At 40.3% G+C, this 19,650-nt stretch overlaps 1 protein-coding gene across 1 annotated transcript; it reads left to right on the forward strand.

The window, feature by feature from the left end:
- The first annotated feature begins 3,466 nt into the window (after positions 1 to 3,466).
- Positions 3,467 to 4,271, forward strand: LOC108068599 (uncharacterized). The gene has a single exon (XM_017158265.3). The coding sequence runs from the start codon at positions 3,533 to 3,535 to the stop codon at positions 4,217 to 4,219; it is 687 nt and encodes a 228-aa protein (XP_017013754.2). The 5' UTR covers positions 3,467 to 3,532; the 3' UTR covers positions 4,220 to 4,271.
- Positions 4,272 to 19,650: the final 15,379 nt, after the last annotated feature.

Genomic DNA, 19,650 nt, shown 5'->3' on the forward strand with positions numbered 1-19,650 from the left:
AGAGATTTTTTACTCATTTCTAATATTTATAAGAAATAACTTATAAACCTTTTATTTTCTGCCAATAAAAATCAAAGTCTTCTAATATTAGGTATTCAGAATTCAGAATCCTCGGTTGGCTTTCTTTCGAAAAACAATTACTATTTTTCATTGCATACTTTGTTTTCCAAGATGTTTAAATATATTATTTGTTAATCAAACAATTTTATTGTTGTTTAAACTAATTAATATATAATATTTTGAAAAGTCGTCAAGGGTATGTAGCGCTCCAAACAATCGCAAATTAATATGCCTTTTTATTTATGCAAACAGCACCACGCCCACCGCCCAATTCGCCTGGTGGTGCATGTCTTTGTGGTGCTTTGTGCGCTTAGTAACAACAGAATTTAACACCTTTTGATCGGCAGACAGCAAACGACCTGCGGGAGTGTCAGAGTGTGAGTGTAAGTGCGAGTGTGAGTGTTTGTGTAGTTATGGCACAAAATAAATTCCTGTAAGCTTTACTGAAGGGCACACATCCACACGCCACCCACACCAACACTCATGCAGAGCCAGAGACTCGGAGACTGCGAGTCCGACTTACATATGCTCGTTATTCATAAACTTAATGCCAAAGAGAGCATAATTTTCATTTTACCAGCGTTTCGGGTTTTGTTTGCCCCGTTTTCGGAGAACCACCCATTGGCATAGAACCACCAAAGAATGCACTGAGAAAAGTGTGAGGGAATATTTAACAGATAACAAAATAATAAATAAATCTGTCACTTTCCGGTTGATCTTGAATAAATAAAATTTTCGTTAATTTCATCATGATTTTAAACCAAAAATGGCCAAAAAATGAAATGAAAATAAAATGTCCAGTTTAAATGACAATCGATTGGAAATTTAATAACGAGTTCAGAAAGGTATGACAAATTTATTTGGATCAATATTTACATTGTTTCGGCCAAAAAACGAGTTATTTTTTTGTGAAAAATTGGGATCTGGGATTTTGTTAAAAATTGGAATTTTGTTGTTTGTTTTTTTGCTGTAACTTGGCCAAAAATCATCCTACACCAAAAATACGAACTGTTTTGAATAGATAACAAAATAATAAAAAAATCCATAACACTCTCCGTGTGATTTTGGGAAAATACAATTATCGCCAATTTTCAATTTTTTTTATAAGGGGATACCCCATGATTTTTTGCGAAAAATTAAAAACAAATAAAATGTCCAGGTTTAAATGCCAATCGATTGGAAATTTAATAACGAGCTCAGAAAGGTATGACAATCCATATTTGGATCAATATTTCTATTGTTTCAGTTAAAAACGAATTGTTATATGCGTTACAAAATTCCATAATAATTATGCAAAATATCATATACATTATTTATTTTCTCCCAGTGCCAGACTAAGGCACATAAAAGCCAAACATTACCAAGAAGCAGGCAACAAGGTGGCGATGTGAACGGGGAAGGAACAGGCTGCGGAACACCAATAAACTTGTGTAGCAGCGTCGGTAAGTGGGAATTATATAAACATATACATCAGTGGGCAAACACTCACACAGCCACCGCAGTACGCACACACAAGCACACATGCAAAATGGCAGCTGTTGCGGCTTCATATCGGCAGTTGAGATCGCCATTCGCAATTCGCCATCGCAGCATACGCGGCGTATGAGTAATATGCGTAGTCGATGAGCCAACTGACTGACTGACTGACGGGCGGCCATCTGTGAATACTTTTCTCTCGATGCGAACTAATCAGAAATTGGTGGAAGAATTTGTTTAGAAAAATGTAACGAGCGAAATGTGTGAAAATATTAATAATATTAAATTAAAAAATGAAACTACATTTTAGTTAATTTTCCACATAAACCCAGTTTAAATCAATTTGGTCCCTAAATATGTATCGACTAAAATCAAGGAAATTTTTTTCTTAACATAAATTTATTAGTTAGTAATCTGCGTTTAAAGAAAAATTATAAAAATATGGTTCTTAATTGTAACTTGGCCTCAATATAATGGTAACATTATAAAATAAATATTAAAAAACAATTGATGGGGAATTTAATTGTGATTTCAGGCAAATATTTCGAAATAAATATGAATTACCAATCGACGAAAAATGTAATTGTGATTATGACAAATTTAAAATGATTGAACACACGAATATTGTTGTTTCAAGGACTCGATTTGATTCAACTTAAAGTATTACAATTTGGCCCAGATTGTTTCTTGATTACACTCTAACCAAATTGAATAACTTGCGGGCATAAAGTTGGAGGGACTCTCGTTGTTTCTGCGAACTCTCCGCGACTTTATGACCCCTGATAATCACTTTCGCTAAAGCTTAAAGGTCTTAAGGTCAGGCAAATCAGCTAAGTGAAAGACCGCCCCTTCGGAGCTCCCTTCTGGGGAACCAGGGGCGCTGCTGGCCCCCTTCCACGTCCCTGCATTTGAACCGGAGGCCAGAGCGACGCTGTCGTTTTCTTATCTGCTTGTCGGGGCATTCGCTCGATTCGTATTTCAATTATGCATTCCGGCAGCATGACCATGGATGCTGCAGTGCACCCCCTTAAACCTGCTGCAGTGCACTGCAAACAGCAGAGAAATACGAAGTACACAAGAGTGGGGCGAAATTTTCTGTTACATTCCGCATTCCGGTCATTAATACGCCATCAACAGCTCGGTGGAGCCGAAGGGGCAGCTCGGTGGAGGGGCACAGTTAGAACGGGAGAGAGCATAGCTGGCCAGCATCATACTCATCGTCATAGTCATAGTTATAGTCATAGTCTTTCCATTGGCGCACAGTGCGAAATAAATGCTAGATTTTGCTTTGACCTGAAAACTCACAAATTCTTAAAATATTTAAATAAAAATAATCGTTACTCAGCTAAGGGTAGTGCGAGAATGATGGAAATATGAAACCGATATGGCATTACAGCGCCACCTAGCGGCTATTTCATTATTTGCTTATAACTTTTTAATGAGTGGTCCGATTTGAACAATTTTTTGGCTTGCCAATAGGTATTGACAAAACTGATATAATAAAATTTTTCACAACAAAAAAAAAAGTGTAATGTAGAATTGGACAATTTTCTCTCTGTGCATCATCATGGGCACGTCAGGTTGGCCTGGCCGCCTCAGTTGGATTTTTGTTGTTGTTGCTGTCCGACGGACACGCACGGACGGACTGTGGAAATGCAGCTGGAAAATCCACCCCCACACAGCGCTGTGAAGCGGAGGAAAATGCGAGTGTCCGAAGCTGCCGTTGTTGCCATTTGGTCTGTGGAAATGTTGCACGCACGGTCGCGCACCTGAGTGAAATAAGTTGAAATGCTAATGATGGCCAAACATTCAAATACCGGGGCTAACGGACCCCAGATAAAGCAGCGATACGTTCCGAATTGGTCCCATCGTTTAATCTGGGAAATACTGGACTCATTCAAAATTTGTTATATATAAACTAGTGGCTCGGTTGTTTTCCCTCAATATTTGTTGCTATTTTTCCATATATGTATTAAATATTCCAGATAAATGAAATATGGCTGCGACGTGTGAGGAAAGTCAGCCGGCCATTTGTCCCGTGGCAGATTGCCGGGCTCTGGTGACGCACACCCACTTGCTGCGGCACATGATCAGCGAGCATTTGGATACGCGGGCACGAACCCTGCCCTTTCAGCTGCGCCTGCGCGAAGTGGCCAGTGGCCAGCAGACCCTGCTGATGCTCACCTACCGCCAGCTGGCCGTCGATCATGACCAGTGCCTGGCGGTGCTCAACTGGAGCTGCGACTCGCCATTCGACCTCATGGAACCGCAGCTGGACCTGCCGCCCTGCCACCAGGCGCTGACCTTCCACCTGCCCGTTCTGGTGATGGTCTGTCGGACCACCTGGAAGGCTCTCCTGAAGCAAGATGACGACAAGGGGGTCTCCAGGGACCTAACCTCCGAGTGGGGCACCGTCTATCTGCTGTGGCTCGTCTCTCCGTTCACCCGGCGAGCCATCTATGCGAATCTCGCCGTCTTGAACAGCCGGCTGCAGTGCATCGTGCGGCGGAATCGCCGACGAATCCGGAACTTCGCCAGCCGGATGCCCATTAGCCAGTTCATCAACGGACTCGATCCGTTCTTTGTCAGCCTCAACGAGGATCAGCTGGACGAGCTGTGCGACGGCGGTGGCGAGAAGGCCTCCGTCTTCCTGGAGGTCACCATCGAGGGGGAGGGGCAGTAGCTCAAGTATTTCATTTTAATAAAATTATCACAGTGATTTTGTAGATTTGAAATAGAGATTTTCTTTAATTTATATCGATATTGCAATACAGTAAAGCTCTAATCAGTTCTAGCTTTTGTGAATCGATTCTTTTCGATTCAATTCTGAAAAAATATCGATTTAATCGATTTAAAATCGAAAACAAAAATATTCAAAAACAAAGATTTAAAAAGAGGAAAACCACACTACATTTGTCCAAAAATAATGACCTACAATAGGAATCGATTTTTTCCCTTATTCCAAAACATGAATTAAATCGAGTTAAAAATCGAATTTGTAACATCTATACAATCCAGAGCTTCTGAATGAAACGCATTCTACTTTAAGAGGCATTGATAAATTTAAAGAAATCTAAAGTGACAATTTTGTGTTTAAAATACTTGCAAATTTATGCAAATTATCCCAGGGCCGGGCAAAAGTAATCAACAACTTTCGAGTGTCCCTCAGCCTTTGCGGCTCATCTGGCTGCGGTTCAGTTGTGGAGTTGGTTAATAAGTTGAGACCAATCTGGGTTGGGGCGTGGCACACTTTGGCACCTTGGCACAAATTTGGCATCGGTTTATGGCCGGGCTCGCATTATTGATTCCGCTTTGCCAACTTTATTGCCCCTTTTCTGCCTTTTTCCGGGAGCATCACTGTTTTTATGGCCCAAACAGACACCGGATTCCTTGGAGCTGCAAATGTGCCATAAATTGTTGTCCTTTATGTTTTTATGTCCTGGCAGTCAGTCGGCAGGATGGCCGCAGCAGGCAGATCAAATCGGATCCGATTCAAGTTGGTTGTTTTAAGTGATTTTCCATGTCGTCGTTATGTGAATTTTGGGCAATTCAATTGGCCTCCGGTTATATTTTATACAATTGTTGCTAATAAATGTACTTAATAATTTATATTATTTACTATTTACTAAACACTAAGTACATTTTAAATATATTCCTATATTATAAAATTACATTCGTTTATTTAATTTGTATATAATAGTGTTCAAAAGTCAGAGATTTCAAATAAAATTCTTCTGGCTGGACCAGAGTTAGTATTTCAGGTATTTCTCAATGAAAAACTAACTAACGTAAGAAAGTAGAAATCAGACACCAGATAATGCTAAATATCCAACTACAATAGTTACCAGGCAACCAAAGGTGAGTGGGGAGAAAATCTCTAGAATTTTTCCTCCTCCTCCTCCTCTTTAGTAGCCAAAGAGGTAACTCGAAAAAAAAAATAGAAAAAAAAGCCAGGACGAAAAATGGAGCAAATAAAATGGGGAAAAGGAACGAGAGTAGACAATGGCAACTGCCCGGGATGTGGGCTACTGCTACTTGAGATCCCAATATAATGCGACGACATGTTTACGATGCATTTGTATCTGGGCATAACACCCCTAACTTTCCCCAGCCTCATCTTCGTGTTTTGTATGCTCACATGTTGGCATTTTCATTGAGGAGCGGGGCTGGATAAAAAAGAAGATGGAGAGCAAAAAAAAGGAATCAGTAAAGTCGGCGCAAGGATTTCAAATTCCCATTCCATCCATTCACTAAAACCTCTGACTGTCCGTCCATTTGTCCGTAATTCTGTCCGTAAGTCTGTCCGTTGCCATACTTGTGCGTGCTCCAAAATCGAGAAACATCCCTTGGGTGGGGCAACAACGACAACGATGAGGACACACATAAAGGCTAAATTGGACCTGAATGTGCGCCGTGGAAGACATTGGCCGGCCAATGGACAAACACTCAAGTCATTTATCCCGCCCCCGGCCCCCTTTAAAAATACTTAGACATTTGGCAACCGACGGAGCCTATTGAATTGGAAAATTCAATGGATATAACCATTCAATTGCGTCCTACAAGTGTATAATTACGCCTCGAAACGGAAAGGTTGGAGTACTGGGTAACGGGTACTGCTATTTGGATATGGCCCATCTCAATCGCAAAACGGAATCCTTTGCCACATCTCCTGCCATCCAGAACGTGTTAACACGAAGGCTGAAACGTGTGCTCTTGGCCAAGTGAGTGGGAGCCATCAGGGCGAGTCGTGCCGCCTGTCAAAAGTTTTTGTTTCTAGTCTGTTTCTGTTTCTGATTCCCTTACCCAGCAATGCTGTTTCTTTCGGGTGAGTAAAGGACTTGGTGTCACGTATGAGGGAATTTCTTAAAATGTATTAGAAGCTTCTTAAACACTTAAGAAGCTCACAAAAAGAAATCTAAGAAAATTTATAAAAATATTTTGTGGCAAACCAATAATATATAAATAATATTTTACATGACCTTCATAAAGGAAGCTAGTGAAATTACTAGGTATTCCAAAGTTCGCATCCCCAAAATTCCATGAACTTCATCGTATCGGTCATACCCTTTTGTTGCAGTCAAATGTGGAGATGTTTGGAAAACAGGCTCGCAATCTCTGGACAACTCTGGCCGAGATGAAGACGCCGTCCTGCCCCCGAGGGTCCAACAGTCCAACAGTCTAACAAAAGGACAAACAGACGACAGACATGCAGAAGGCGGGGGATTGTCAAGTGGGCAGCTGGCCTAAAAGGTTCTTCCAACTAAATGAGAGAGCTTCAAGGTTGTGCCCGTGGGCCACATGAGCTATGCTCGAGTGTGAGTGTGCATTGCGGAGAGCTTTTCTTGAAAAATGATTTTCTTCGGACATGAGTTTCTTGAGCACACAGGCAAAAAACTGATAATTGCTAACTTAAAAGCCACTGATTGCAAATTAAAAGGAATCCTGTGAAATTCGATTATATATAATAATCAAGAATTTATTTCTGTTGGCCATAATTCACACTGAGAAAACCAAAAAATAGGTTCATTTAAAGGAATAAAAACATTTGATTATTTTTCGAAGCTTTAAAAAAAAAAAGGATTTTCAACTACTTTCTCTGCGTGTTTATATATTTTTGAAGAGTGTATACAAATTTTTTGTCAATAGTTTTATTCATCAAGTTTATATATCACTAGTCGATACACAAAAAAAACCCCAAGATCAAATTGATATGCGCATGGTAAATTTGTGGAATTCGTACACATGTCGTTTTTACCATGCAATAATGTATAATATATACTGAAAAATGTAACTTTTCGATTTATCGCTCCCGATTTCCCTGACTCCTTCAAAAAACAACCTGAAAATTTCTCCCTGTGCACCGACGAGTGAACTGACATTGGAGGTTGAGCCTCACCATCGAGGGCTGTCGTAATTGCTGGACAGGAATCACATGGATGGTCCACTCGAGCGGAGTGCTCATTAAACGGAGATGCTCCAAAGTTCGACTCGATGACACGGTCGAAGGCATTTAAAGCGATATTCCCCAGCCCAAACCTTTTGAACTTTGAACTTAATGCACATTTAAATGCTGGCACTTGGTCGCAGTCTGTTTGGCCAACTTTTCTGCTGACTTTTTAGACTAAAAGTCAAATATTTCATTTGGAAATTCCTAGCGACGAGGCGAGAATGAAATGTGAAAATTTCACCCACACACACACACACACACACATAGAAACTACATGCACACCACCATTTTTCTAACTCAGTGAAAGCCACCCAAAAAACCGCCCACTTTGGCGGCTGCTTAAAAACTATAAATTAAGTTTACAACTTTTCCGCAGAAACTTTTTTTTCGGTATATTCCCGCCCGTCTCGCTGCCACAGTTACTGTTATTTTCGCTGTTCTATCACAGTGTGACAAAATGGCATTGTCAACCCGGAATTGGAATCTCCGTCGCCGTTTCGCCATTTCCCCATTTCTCCGTATCTCTGGGTTTCCCTAGCTTTCTCCAGCTTTCTCCATCTCTGCGAATGTATGTCAAGTGTTACCAAAAGCAAGTTTGACATCCATCATTTGGCATCTGTGGCACTTGTTGACCTTTGTTTGCAACACGACACAAACAAGAAGACGAAGAGGAAGTTGGGAGGAAAATAGAGGTGAAAATTGGGGTGGGTGACTGGTAGGTGAAGGATCTTTTCTACTTCCCCCACCCGGACAGCTAATCAAAATGTCGCACAAAGTTCATTAACAACATTTTCCAGTCAATTGTCTTGTCAGGCGGAAGAGCGGGGAAAACTCTGGCAAATAGAGAGAGGAAAAACTGAGACAGCTAGCACATTTCTGCAGCTATGTATTTATGTTTGCACCTGCCACCCCGCCCCCAGCCACACCCCCTTTCCAGGTCGTTGGGGTCGGCGGCTCGCTTTATTAACAACTTGGCATAAAGTTGTTTGTCTTTCACCTCGGCGTGTCGATGACATCACAACGAGGAAATGGCAAGGAAAATCGAGTTGGGCCAAGACGAGTGCAAATTTATTGCCAGGCAAATCAGGTAAACTTAACGAACTGCCCCAAAGGCTCAGGCCAACGGACAGACGTCATCTGGTTGGCCCAAAATTAGAATTTCAGGTAAGAGTCATTTCCGGGAAACAGGAATTTCCAAAGTAGAAAAGCTGAACTGGTTTTTGTGTTAAATACACACAAAAGAACATGCCGGGATCAAATCGATATGAGCATGGTAAATGGTAAATTTCTGGTATTTAAACGCAAATTGTTTTTAACAAAATTGATATTAAATAATATAATTTGGCCGAATTCTCCCTCTCAAAGATTCTCTGACCCCTATTTACATTTCGTGCATATCAAATTGAGATGCTGCATAACAAGTCAAAATTGATACTACATAAAATACATAAACATAAATCATACCTTTATTTCAAGTTTTTTTTGGGTGTAGGATTTAATATTTTTAAACCATTTTTTACAATGCAAACGAAAAATGCATACAATTTGTTTTCATAATAATTGAAAAATTCCGATGCCAAGCAAAATGATTTCTTCAAACAGTTTAGACAATATTTCGCAGAAGTTCAGCCGGTTTTCCCCAAAGCCTTCGCCGACATATACACCGTTCTCATGAAGTTTTCTCCATTTCCAAATTGAATTTTCCCAACGCATTGGAATCCAGCGAACTAACCGTCGACCAAGGGTGTAAAAATCAATCAAACAAAACGGACTGACACTTGGACAGACGATTAAAGGAAATGGGAGATGCGGAGCGGGAAAAGCCGGGGGAAACTCGATATGCAAGTAAACGAAAACCAGACTTTGGGCAAGACAGATGGAAGACCTTATGGATGGGCTGGGATAGTTCGGAAATGCCGGCTAAGTGAGGGACAAATGGGAGGGGATTCTGTCATTGTTTCGGTCAAACGCACAACAACAGAGCGTTAAATTCACACAAAACGAGCAAAGATGAGTCCGATTTTGATTCGGAACCTAAGTCCTTGGGAAGCCATTCAAGCAGATCCTGGAAATTGTCAAAAAAAAAAGCTGGGACAATTGCGAATTTAGAAAGATTGTGCAGCAAAAGCCTACTTGCTTTTTTCTAAGTTTTTCTAAGAATACATTCTACGCTTTAAAAATACCGAACTAAAATAAAATAAATATTGTCTTAATTTTTTCTTTTACTAAATGCTAAAGCTGTAGAATCCGCAATACAGACTTTGTATTCAAATTACTTGTCAACTGATTTTGTAATTGGCAAGGAAAAATCGTATAAAAACTGTAAAAGCGGTGGAGTTTGAAAAACTGATTAACGCAACTTTTCTCTCTTTTTTTGCGCCACTTAGCCACTTCTGTATTTTTTTTTTGTTTTTTGCCAGCAAAAAGGCAAAGAGAATGGCGAATGTGTGCGTGTGTGTGGGTGCTAGACCAATATTTTTATGCAGGCCATTAGCAGCATAGATTATTTTTGCATATCAAATGGCCAAAAGGAGTTTGCCGCCCGCCGCCCTTCCGCTTTCCCCGCTTTTCCCCATTTTCCGCAGCACTCCAGCCGAGTGAATGAATCCTTCAGAGCGGAGGACACGCACAAAAGCGCAAGCAAGGCAAACAGGTCAAGGATATTATGCATATGTGAGTAGGCAAAACGAAACAAAGGGGGTGGTGGGGTTTTCGGGTGGTTTGGGTGGGCAGTCGGTGGGTGGTGCAGTAAGGAGACCCTCATTTTGGCAGCCATTGTCACCATCAGTCGTCTGCAGCGTCATCTTCATCTACAACGTCATTGTTGTTCGCCACTCGAAAGTCGCACAAATGAACGCGTAATTGTTTGCACATGAATACATTGAGTAAATATTTGCAAACACATTCAGCATTCCACCTCTTGCACCCCCAACCCCCGCCCATCTATGCCCGTCGTCACGTTTTCCTCGATTTTCCCCCGATTTTCCCCCGATTTTCTACCCGCTTTCTCCTCGCTTTTCCTCGGCTGCATCCTGAGCCGAGCTGAGCCATCATCATTTGCATGCCGGGGCAAAAGACTTGAATTGCATTGCCAAGTCAAATAAGGCCTTAATCTGCTTACCTTGCCTCGGTGACATTTCTTTTCACAAACCCCCCGACCGCACCCCCTTTCCAGCACCCTGCAAAACCAGCCGGGAAAATGGAAAATCGCTGCGAAAGTTGCTTAGCTTGGCAGGGCTTTGCTTTAATTACGGCGTCCCCGACTTTGAGAGCATAAACAAATTGCAAATTGTTTATGGCATGCAAATTAATCAAATCTCTTTCTCAATTAAGCCTGCAAGCCAAGAAGCCGGAACCGAAGGAATTGCAATGGGGGAGCAGTGGAAATAAAGATGGACAAATATAGAAGTCGGATGGCCAAAGTGAATCGACTGATGGCCCAGGCGAAAAGGAAAACATTAAAAAATAGAAAAATATTCTAGTGAACGCCGGCACTCACATAGCTCAAATGTTGGGTTTTTGCCTAGTAAATACTGATAAAAAACTGATACTCAGTAACAAGAATGAGAAAGAAACAAGATGTAAAACTTGGAAAATAAAAGCTTCATTTGGATTTTGTTTAATATAAATGTTATACTTTTTTATAAATAACAATTCATACTTTTAATAAATATATACAATTGAAAAAAAAACAAGAAAGAAAATTCGGCCAGCTAAAGTTCATATACCTCATTATTTTGAAATTAATTTTTCGAAGGCAGCTAAATAATTTAGTCGTCCGATTTTTGTTAAAATGATTTTGAAATTCTGTTTAATTCCCATGTAGAAGAAAATACAATAGAAATCTAAAAATATCCCGAAAACAAAGGATTTTTTCACAGTTTCCAATCCAAAAGCTGACCATCGTTGATCCAGAAGTGAACGATTCGCTGCGTAATTTCGCTCGCATGCAATTAAATTCGCTCAACTCAGTAATTTGGAGCTGGGAAGTTTACATTTCAGAGCCCGAGGGGAGCCAACTCATGTAATTGAGTGTAAACTTGTCAGAGCATTTATTTAATGCCTAATCAAGTGATGTATAACACATGACTTACCCACTTCGCCACCTCCAATGCCCTTCGCATCGGACCGGGTTGCCATGGGTTAAAAGCTCTGATGGGCGATGGGTGATGGCTGATTCGTGTTTTCCGGCGGACGGGGAGAGAGGGTTAGGTTAAAGTGTCAGTTGTAGCTTGTCAAAGTTGTGTTGTCCAATTAGCATAATTTCTTGTCTCAACTTTAGCCCAGATGCAACAGATACGGATTCGAAAGTATCTACGACACATCTAAATTGCCGGATGCCCGGAATTCGCTTAAAGTTCCCAATTCTCATTAAATCGTTACCGAAACTTCTCCTTGGCTGGTTGGCATTTTCTGCTCAGATGGACTCGCTCATTAAAGAATAAATTGTAATTATTTTAGATGGCCCAGCAGAACAATTAATCATTGGGATCTAGTTGGGATTATGGGTGTGTGGCGAGTGTGCATTAGCCAAGTATCTATGATATACAAATTTCTAAAGAGATTATATGGAAAATGTTTCTGGTTCTAGGAATAGACTTAGCAGATTTTATAGTGGACTTATTTATTGTTCGAGAATTGTATAAATTATATTTATATTTTTAAAATAAAACTGCAAAATATATCAATATAGGTTTTGGTTTTAATACTATAGTAATCATTTAATTTCTGGCATTGACTGTCTCAAAATATTTGTAAAAATTATTTAGATAGTTAAATATGCTAAAATTTGTATTTTTTTTAATTTAAAATTTAATAATAATAAATGATTTGAGATTTCTTTTAAATCCAAGTTTTAAGAATGCTTTTTCACCACCACTCCCTTGACATTTAATGGCCATTAGCGATTTCAGGCAGGCGAAAGAGAAAATCAACAGCTGGCGAAGAGCGAGCCAAGGTCGTTCGACGGTTGGACGCTCTTTAGTGCGGGGAAAATCGTTGGGAAAACTCACCACGCCAACGAGGATTTCCCGAGGCAAACGACGAGGGCAGCGCACGAGGCTTTTCCGTGCGGCGTTCAGTCTCACGTTGAACTCTGCTGCTGTTTGTTGTCAGCCGGCTGGTGAATTACCCCCAGAACACAGAAGCCATCCGATTTGGCCAACTGAGCCACTCAGCCAGCCGAAGGACGAAGGACTAAGGACCACGACCACGACCACGACAATTCGCGACGTGTTGTTATAGACCAGAAACCAGAGACCTCAGGTCCTCAAAAGTGTCCTGTGATCGCGTGACGATAATTGTTTGTGTCCCGCGCTTAAATAAATATAGACTCTGGAAAATAAAAATAAAAAAAGAAGAACAACTGAAAAGTTCGCTGATCTCTGTGCGCGCTTTTCCATTATTTTCGGTTTTTTTTTTTGTTTTTGTTTTGTTTGCCGGCATCACGCACACACCCCCACACACAGTGATAATGATGGTGATGAAAATTCAATAACAAGTGAATGCAACAAATGCGCATGAAATGAAAAATTTGTCCACACAAGTGTGAAAAACCGAAAAGTAAAAATCAGATAAAACTGAGATAATCAGCGAGCGAGCGAGGCGAAGCCAAAAACCCAATCAACCAAATAAGCTGAGGGCAAAAGTGCTCCGAGAACGGTTAGTAAACACAAATTGTTTGTTTTCGTGGCTTTTTCGTGTGTTTGCCTTGAATTGAGGACTATTTTCTTAGTGGCTGATAAACACAGAAAAGAGAAAAAGGCCAATAAGAGTGTGTTTATCCAATTCCTACCTCATCCCCACCCACCCACATTATCCGCATGATCAAGTGGACTTTTTGAGAAGCGCCGAGAGGGGCGCTAAACGTTGTCGCTTTGCCGTTAAATGTTTTACGATTATGAATGGCACTTACTATAAGTGAATATTTTTGGAATAGTTTTTGCCAAAGCCATGTTTTAGTAAATATGAAAATAATCAAATCAGCTTAGGACCAATTTTTCAGATCTAGCTTGTATATTTATATTGTTGAAAGATGGAAGTTTGTGAGGAGCAACTAAATTTTACTAGAATAATAAGTTTACTTTATAACTTTACTTTAATAACTTATTTTATAGTGGGGGAAATTATTCAATTATACAAATAACTTCCCCTTAGAAGCTATAAATGCTTTTTCGATCCTTTTGTTTCTGATACTTTTTAGCAAGTATTTCTAGCCAACTTATTTGCAAACTTCTAAACATTAGGTCGAATATATTTATAAGAAAGGTAAATATTGGATGGCACTTACCCGAATGCCAGCGGGAACTTGGCCAAAATTATTTGCAGGCTGTCAATGGCTTTGCTTATTCGATGATAAATTCCTTCTCGGACAAGTGTTGGTCGAAGGTCGGGCTCTTTATCTAGGGAACCCAAACGATGACAGTTCGTTTTCCGGCGCTCCCAGGCTAATCAATTCCGGCACCAGACCCCTACGATAAGCAGTTGTAAATCAGGGCTTCATAAATAAGAAATTGTGGAGAATAAGTGACTCCATCAGGCAGTGAAAACTATCCTTATCCCCGGTTATGCCCGGAAAGTGTGACAAAGCGGACGGGGACCAGGACAGGACAAGGACCTACATGATTTATAAGGCACATTAAATTGAATATTCAACATAATGTAGCATTTAAATGACCCACGCACAGCGCAGAGCCAGCAAATGTGTATATATTACAAGGAAAAGTGGCAAAAGTCGCCCTTGAAGGTCATCGCAGCGGTTTTCCACGAAGAAGGCAAGAAGTGGTCTTTATGGCCGACTCTTTGCCGTATTGTTTAAATGCGAAAATCGCTTAAAGTTTTGCCAGCGATTGAATTTCTTTCGAGGGAAGGGGAGGCTCTCTTCACCGAAAAAAATGGCAAAAATATTCGCACACTTTGCCTGCGCGTGTGTGTGTGCGAGGGAAAGTAATTTACCAACACAGTGCCAGTGCGAAAGCATCATAAATCACACGTTCTGCCCAACTACAACTACAGAAAGTGACACTCGCTGGGGGCGAATGGGGCGGAAGTTTCGGGGGGCCGAGGTCTTGGGCCCGCGTTACGTGTCCAGGTCAAATGTCAAAAGTCAGCCAATTTGGGCAACATTTTGACAGACACTGCGCTTAGCCGCCGGCTGGCTGTTCATCATTGTGCAGCACTGCCAACCGATTATCGCAAGGGCGTGATGAGTTACTCCAAACTCGCATTCGCATCCCGGGGGGATTATCCGAGTCTCGGAGTCCTTCCATCACCGGGGATTATTCGAATGTACCAGCGAAAGGGAATTTTGGAACCGCCGAACAGGTGAAGTGTTAATATTTTATTTTAATCAAAACAGCACCATTGCGATTTATATATTTATATGCTTATAACTTTTTAACGAGTCATCTTATTAAAAAATTTAACACAACAAAATTACATTTTACTTTTTGAGTAACGGGTATAATTATATTTATAAGCGATCCAAACACACATTCTAAAGCCAAGCACTATTAAAATATTCATCTCGTTCAATTCAGTTATGACACCATCAACATATTGATATTTTAACTTTTTCTGCTGCAGCTGGGTCGTGAGAATTTCATTAAAAAGTTCAAATAGTTTGCAAATTACTAAAACTTTTAGTTTTGATATTCAAGAAGCGATAACTTTATTTAGTATTTATTAGTCATCATTTTTGTTGATGCTAAAAGTGTGGGAACTAAATTATTTCCTTATTGAAACAAAAAACCTATTACCTATACAGAAAATTAATGGGTAATATTCAAATTTCTCAGGCACATTGGCATTAACTTTCGAGTGACTCTGATAGGGCCCATAATTCCTGCTCCAACCCTAGATAATCACTCCATGCCAACCCCTTGACCCGCAAATCATATTTCCCGGCTGGGGATTTATGGGCCGCCCCTTCCTCTTCCTCTCTCCCGGCAAAATGTATGGCGCTGGGTTAACAAGATGTTTATAAAAATGATATTACGATTTACCTAACCCACACGAGGATACGCACAATGTGTGAAATGAAAATGAAAATGGTGGGGGAGGAGCCAAGGCCATTAGACAACGCATTAATCTAATCATATGAGTTCCTCTGTCTGTGTGCCAAAAATCATGAACTCAAAAACGGTGGTCCTCGCACACAGAAAAAAGAGAAGGGAAAACATTTGCAAGTTGATTTATAAGCGCGCTGATGTCAGTTACGTGCAAAATGGCAGCAAGTTTTTCGCCCACGCACGCACTCAATAATGTTGCGAGCATGGGTTAAGAGGGGTTAAAAGGGGGTTTGCCCACCTGCCTTTGTGTTCGAGGGGGGCTGGGGGAGGTGAAAGGTTACCAGCGAGGATTTGCCAAAGTCTGAGCCAAAAGCATTGCGCAAATTGCTTGCAACACTTTTTGTGCCATTCACCCGCTGCTTTCCTTTCTCCTTTCTCCTTTCCCCGGCTGCCTTGGCTTTTATAAATCGTTTAGACACCACCTCCACTACCTGATTTTCCACCCCCTGAATAACAACAGAACAGAAAAGCGGCGGTGGCGACAAGTCGAGTCAAAAGAAGCCCGAAAAACAGGAAGCCACTCCCGCTCCCTTGCCCTTTGACCCCGCATCCAGGCGCCACTCAAAACACATCCATCAACAGCGTATTTATATGCGAGGCAAAAGGTTAAAGGTGTTTTCTTTTTTTTCCCAACCCCTCCTCCCTCCTGAATACTGAATACAGAATACAGAATCCAGGCGAAGAAGGCTCCTAATTGTCAGGACTTTGCTTTGGCTTCAGCTTGTTTGGCCCCTTGCATACTTTTGTGCGCTCGTCGCATAATGAAGATAATTGCTGCTAAGCGGATCCTGCAGGATTTCTGAGACACCTCCGCATTCTCACACCTCCGGGAAGCCTGCTCGTGCTTCTGCTCCCCGGACCCATTCATAAAATCCACAATGTTTCTGGCGGGGATTTCCCCTTCCACGGCGCCAAAGGAGGAGCTCCAGCTCGCATTTGTTTAAATTTCATTTAGACCTCGCTAATTTCAACGCATTTTCCCTCACTTCGGTTATGTTTTATTGCAATTAGTTGAGATTTTTGTTTCTCAGGCATTTTTTTTTATATTTATAGAATTATCTTAACATATTTTTACTATCTTTTTCTTGTTTTTTTTCATAACTTAATTATTAGCTTATTGTTTACTTTAAATTTCCCCAACAACTACACAGAAAAAAATATCCTCGTGAAATAGGGTCAATAAAAATGTATGATTCAAACATATCCACTTGATATTTTATCATTTCACAACAGTTATAGAAATACTCTTTAAAAATACCAAATGTAGTATTATTTTAATAAATATTGTAAAGCAAGGTAAACATAATCTTTATTCAGATCAAAATGATCTTGTCCCTTAAAAAATATTAATTTCTTTTCTGTGTACTACGCAATTTTGCGATTTTCTCTAAATTCTTGGATATTACTGGATGGAGTACCAATTTTGAAAGTTCACTAAGCCCTGTTTAAGAATTCGCCTAGCTGCAGCTGGCGTTTTACTATTTTATTTCCGTTATCCTTCTATTTTTTTTTGTTAGTTGCTTACTCATTTCGCCGTTTTTAATTTGGCCGGGACGAAGGCTTTGCTCTTGGAGCAGCATCTCTGGTTGCCCTGGCGAGAAGGACCTGCATTAATTAAATTCTTTCAGGTGCTAAAAGGTGTCGAGTCTGCAGCTATTGTTAATGCAGGGCGGAGGGGAGCGGGGATGGGCGGTGGCTAATTGGTAAATGCTCTCAAGTGCCCCGGCTAACGAGGCGTATGCGTAATGCGAACAAAGTCAGTGGAGGCAGGTTTTTCTCCTAATCAGCGGAGGGAAGTCTCCATCTCCATTTGAGATCACTATTTGAGCTCCACTAATCTCTCGAGCATAAATCTCAGTTGAGTGCTGAACTTGGCCTGCTGATATGCTTTGCATACATTGGGATTCAAAAAATTATTGTGACAGACGTTAACATTAATGACCGAACAGGTAATTGTTTTTCTTCTTTTTCTCTGTCTCCTTCCCTTTTTCCCATGCCTATTTTCTATTTTCTACTTTATTTTTTATTTTGCTTCATTTGCTTTCTGTTTTCGGTCTTCTGCTCCCTCGTTTGTTGGCATAAATTTATTGTGTTCGCCCGCCTTACGCATTTGCATAAATATTTTAATTTGCATTTCAACGAACATGAAAAGCGAAGCGAAGCCAAGCCATAAAATCCATGTACCCAGAAAATAAATACAAGTATATATGCACGAGACTGAATGAAAAAATAATAATCAGTGGAAATCTATGTGTAATCAAGGAGTTACAACTATCTAGTGATTTTATTTATCTACATATTCGCGCCCACATCAAAGCGACATTTGTATGCAAATGTTTTATGGGCGATAAAAAAATATAATAGGAAAAAGAATCAGAATCGAATTTGCTTTAGGAACATACATATTGGCATTCAATTAAAGTTTTATTTAGTTACATTTTCAAATAATAAAATAAAAAAGGAAATAAACATTATTTCTATGGAAATCAGTTCTTCAATTAAGCTTTCAATTCGAATTGCAGTTTTTCTGGTCTTAGTGGAAACTCATTTGCAATTCGCCAGTCAGTTGCTTCAATATTGACTTTGTTAAGACTTTTGCTCTGCCACCGAAAATCCATAGATCGGTGAAACTTTGGCCAGGACATTGCGCATACGACACGTAGCCCCGTGAAAGTTTCCAGATTCTTATCATAGCACAAAAAGGGGGCGGGGCGGGGCAGGGACAAAGGAAAAAAAAATGGAGAAAAAACTAAACAAACAGCCCTCGCACAGGCAAATATGTTTTCATTTTCTCATATCTCCGACAACACACGACAGAGGAAAAGAGGACTTCGCCTCCGTATGAAGGAAAACTTTCCATTTCAAAATATTTTCTTAGCAAGCTTCTCATTGCTGGCGTTCCTTTCCATGTATATGCACAAGGGCAGGGGCAGCAAAAAAACAGAAAGCAGAAAAACAAAAAAACCAAAAAATCCTAGAGCAAAAAGCTGCACAAACTGGGCACACAAAAACAAGTCTCGTCTGCAGATGTTTTGTGGCGAAAAGCCGAGAACCAGGCTCTTTTTGTTGGCCTCGCATTTCGCTGCGTACGGTAGCTCGATCAATAATTGAATTTCGTCAGCCAATTTGCATATCTGCCAGAGCCTCTCTTTCGGCACAACAATTGCAGCAAATTAACGCAATTATTACCAGATATGCACGGAGATCCCGAAAAGGAATTGTTAATGTGACTACAAGGTAAATGAGTTGCCCGACTTAACAGGCACATAATTCGGGAACAAAAGGTACTGCTTTTAGCAATTCCGTCACGCCTCCCGGAAATACACACATATACTCGATGCAATATTCATTCAGCCTTCGGTTGGACTTTCAATTTCAATTTCAATTCATATGTATTAATTCAACTGCCCCAAGTAATTTGGCAACAATGAAAATGCATACTTACAACGCTGCAATGGTTGTGCAATCATTTGTTGAAATATTTCATTTAATTACATTAATTCCATGACTCCGGGAATAATGCATTTTCAACTTTTAATTAGGTTTTATCCCATAGAATATATTTCAGCTGTGAACATATTCAAATAATGAAAAACTAACCCTGACCCGAGGCCAAAATAATTTCCGAGAAATTAGGCAGAATTCCTTTAAGCCTTTTTGCCAGACGAAAAATACCTCAAGTGTCCTTTGCTACATTAAGAAGCCCTCAAAGAAATTTACAATCCCTTAACAATGAAACTTGCATAGCCAACGGTCCCATAGGTAATTCCTAGAAATTAACCAGAATACCGCAATGTTTTCGCAACAATTGAAAAATACTCGAATGCGGGCTCTTTGTTGTGCAAAACACGCATAATTCAATCAGCCGAAGTCGAAACGAGTTGAGGCCAAAGGTCCCAGGGAACACAATCACTTTATTAGCCATATCCACATGCCTTTCGCCCATAGAAGGCGAAAGTAATGGCCATCAAATTTGAAGATTCGATGCGGCAAAAGCGCTTTTCATCCCATTTTTCTTTTCGGGTCTGTTTATCGATAGATAATATATTTATATTTAAATAACACTTCATCATGTCGACGCTGCGTATGCGTAATATT

Source organism: Drosophila takahashii, chromosome X, assembly GCF_030179915.1.
Source record: "Drosophila takahashii strain IR98-3 E-12201 chromosome X, DtakHiC1v2, whole genome shotgun sequence".
NCBI lineage: Eukaryota > Metazoa > Arthropoda > Insecta > Diptera > Drosophilidae > Drosophila > Drosophila takahashii.

Bases quoted from the DNA above. Each gene is read 5' to 3' on its own strand.
- LOC108068599 (XM_017158265.3), top strand. From the start codon at position 3,533: ATGGCTGCGACGTGTGAGGAAAGTCAGCCGGCCATTTGTCCCGTGGCA.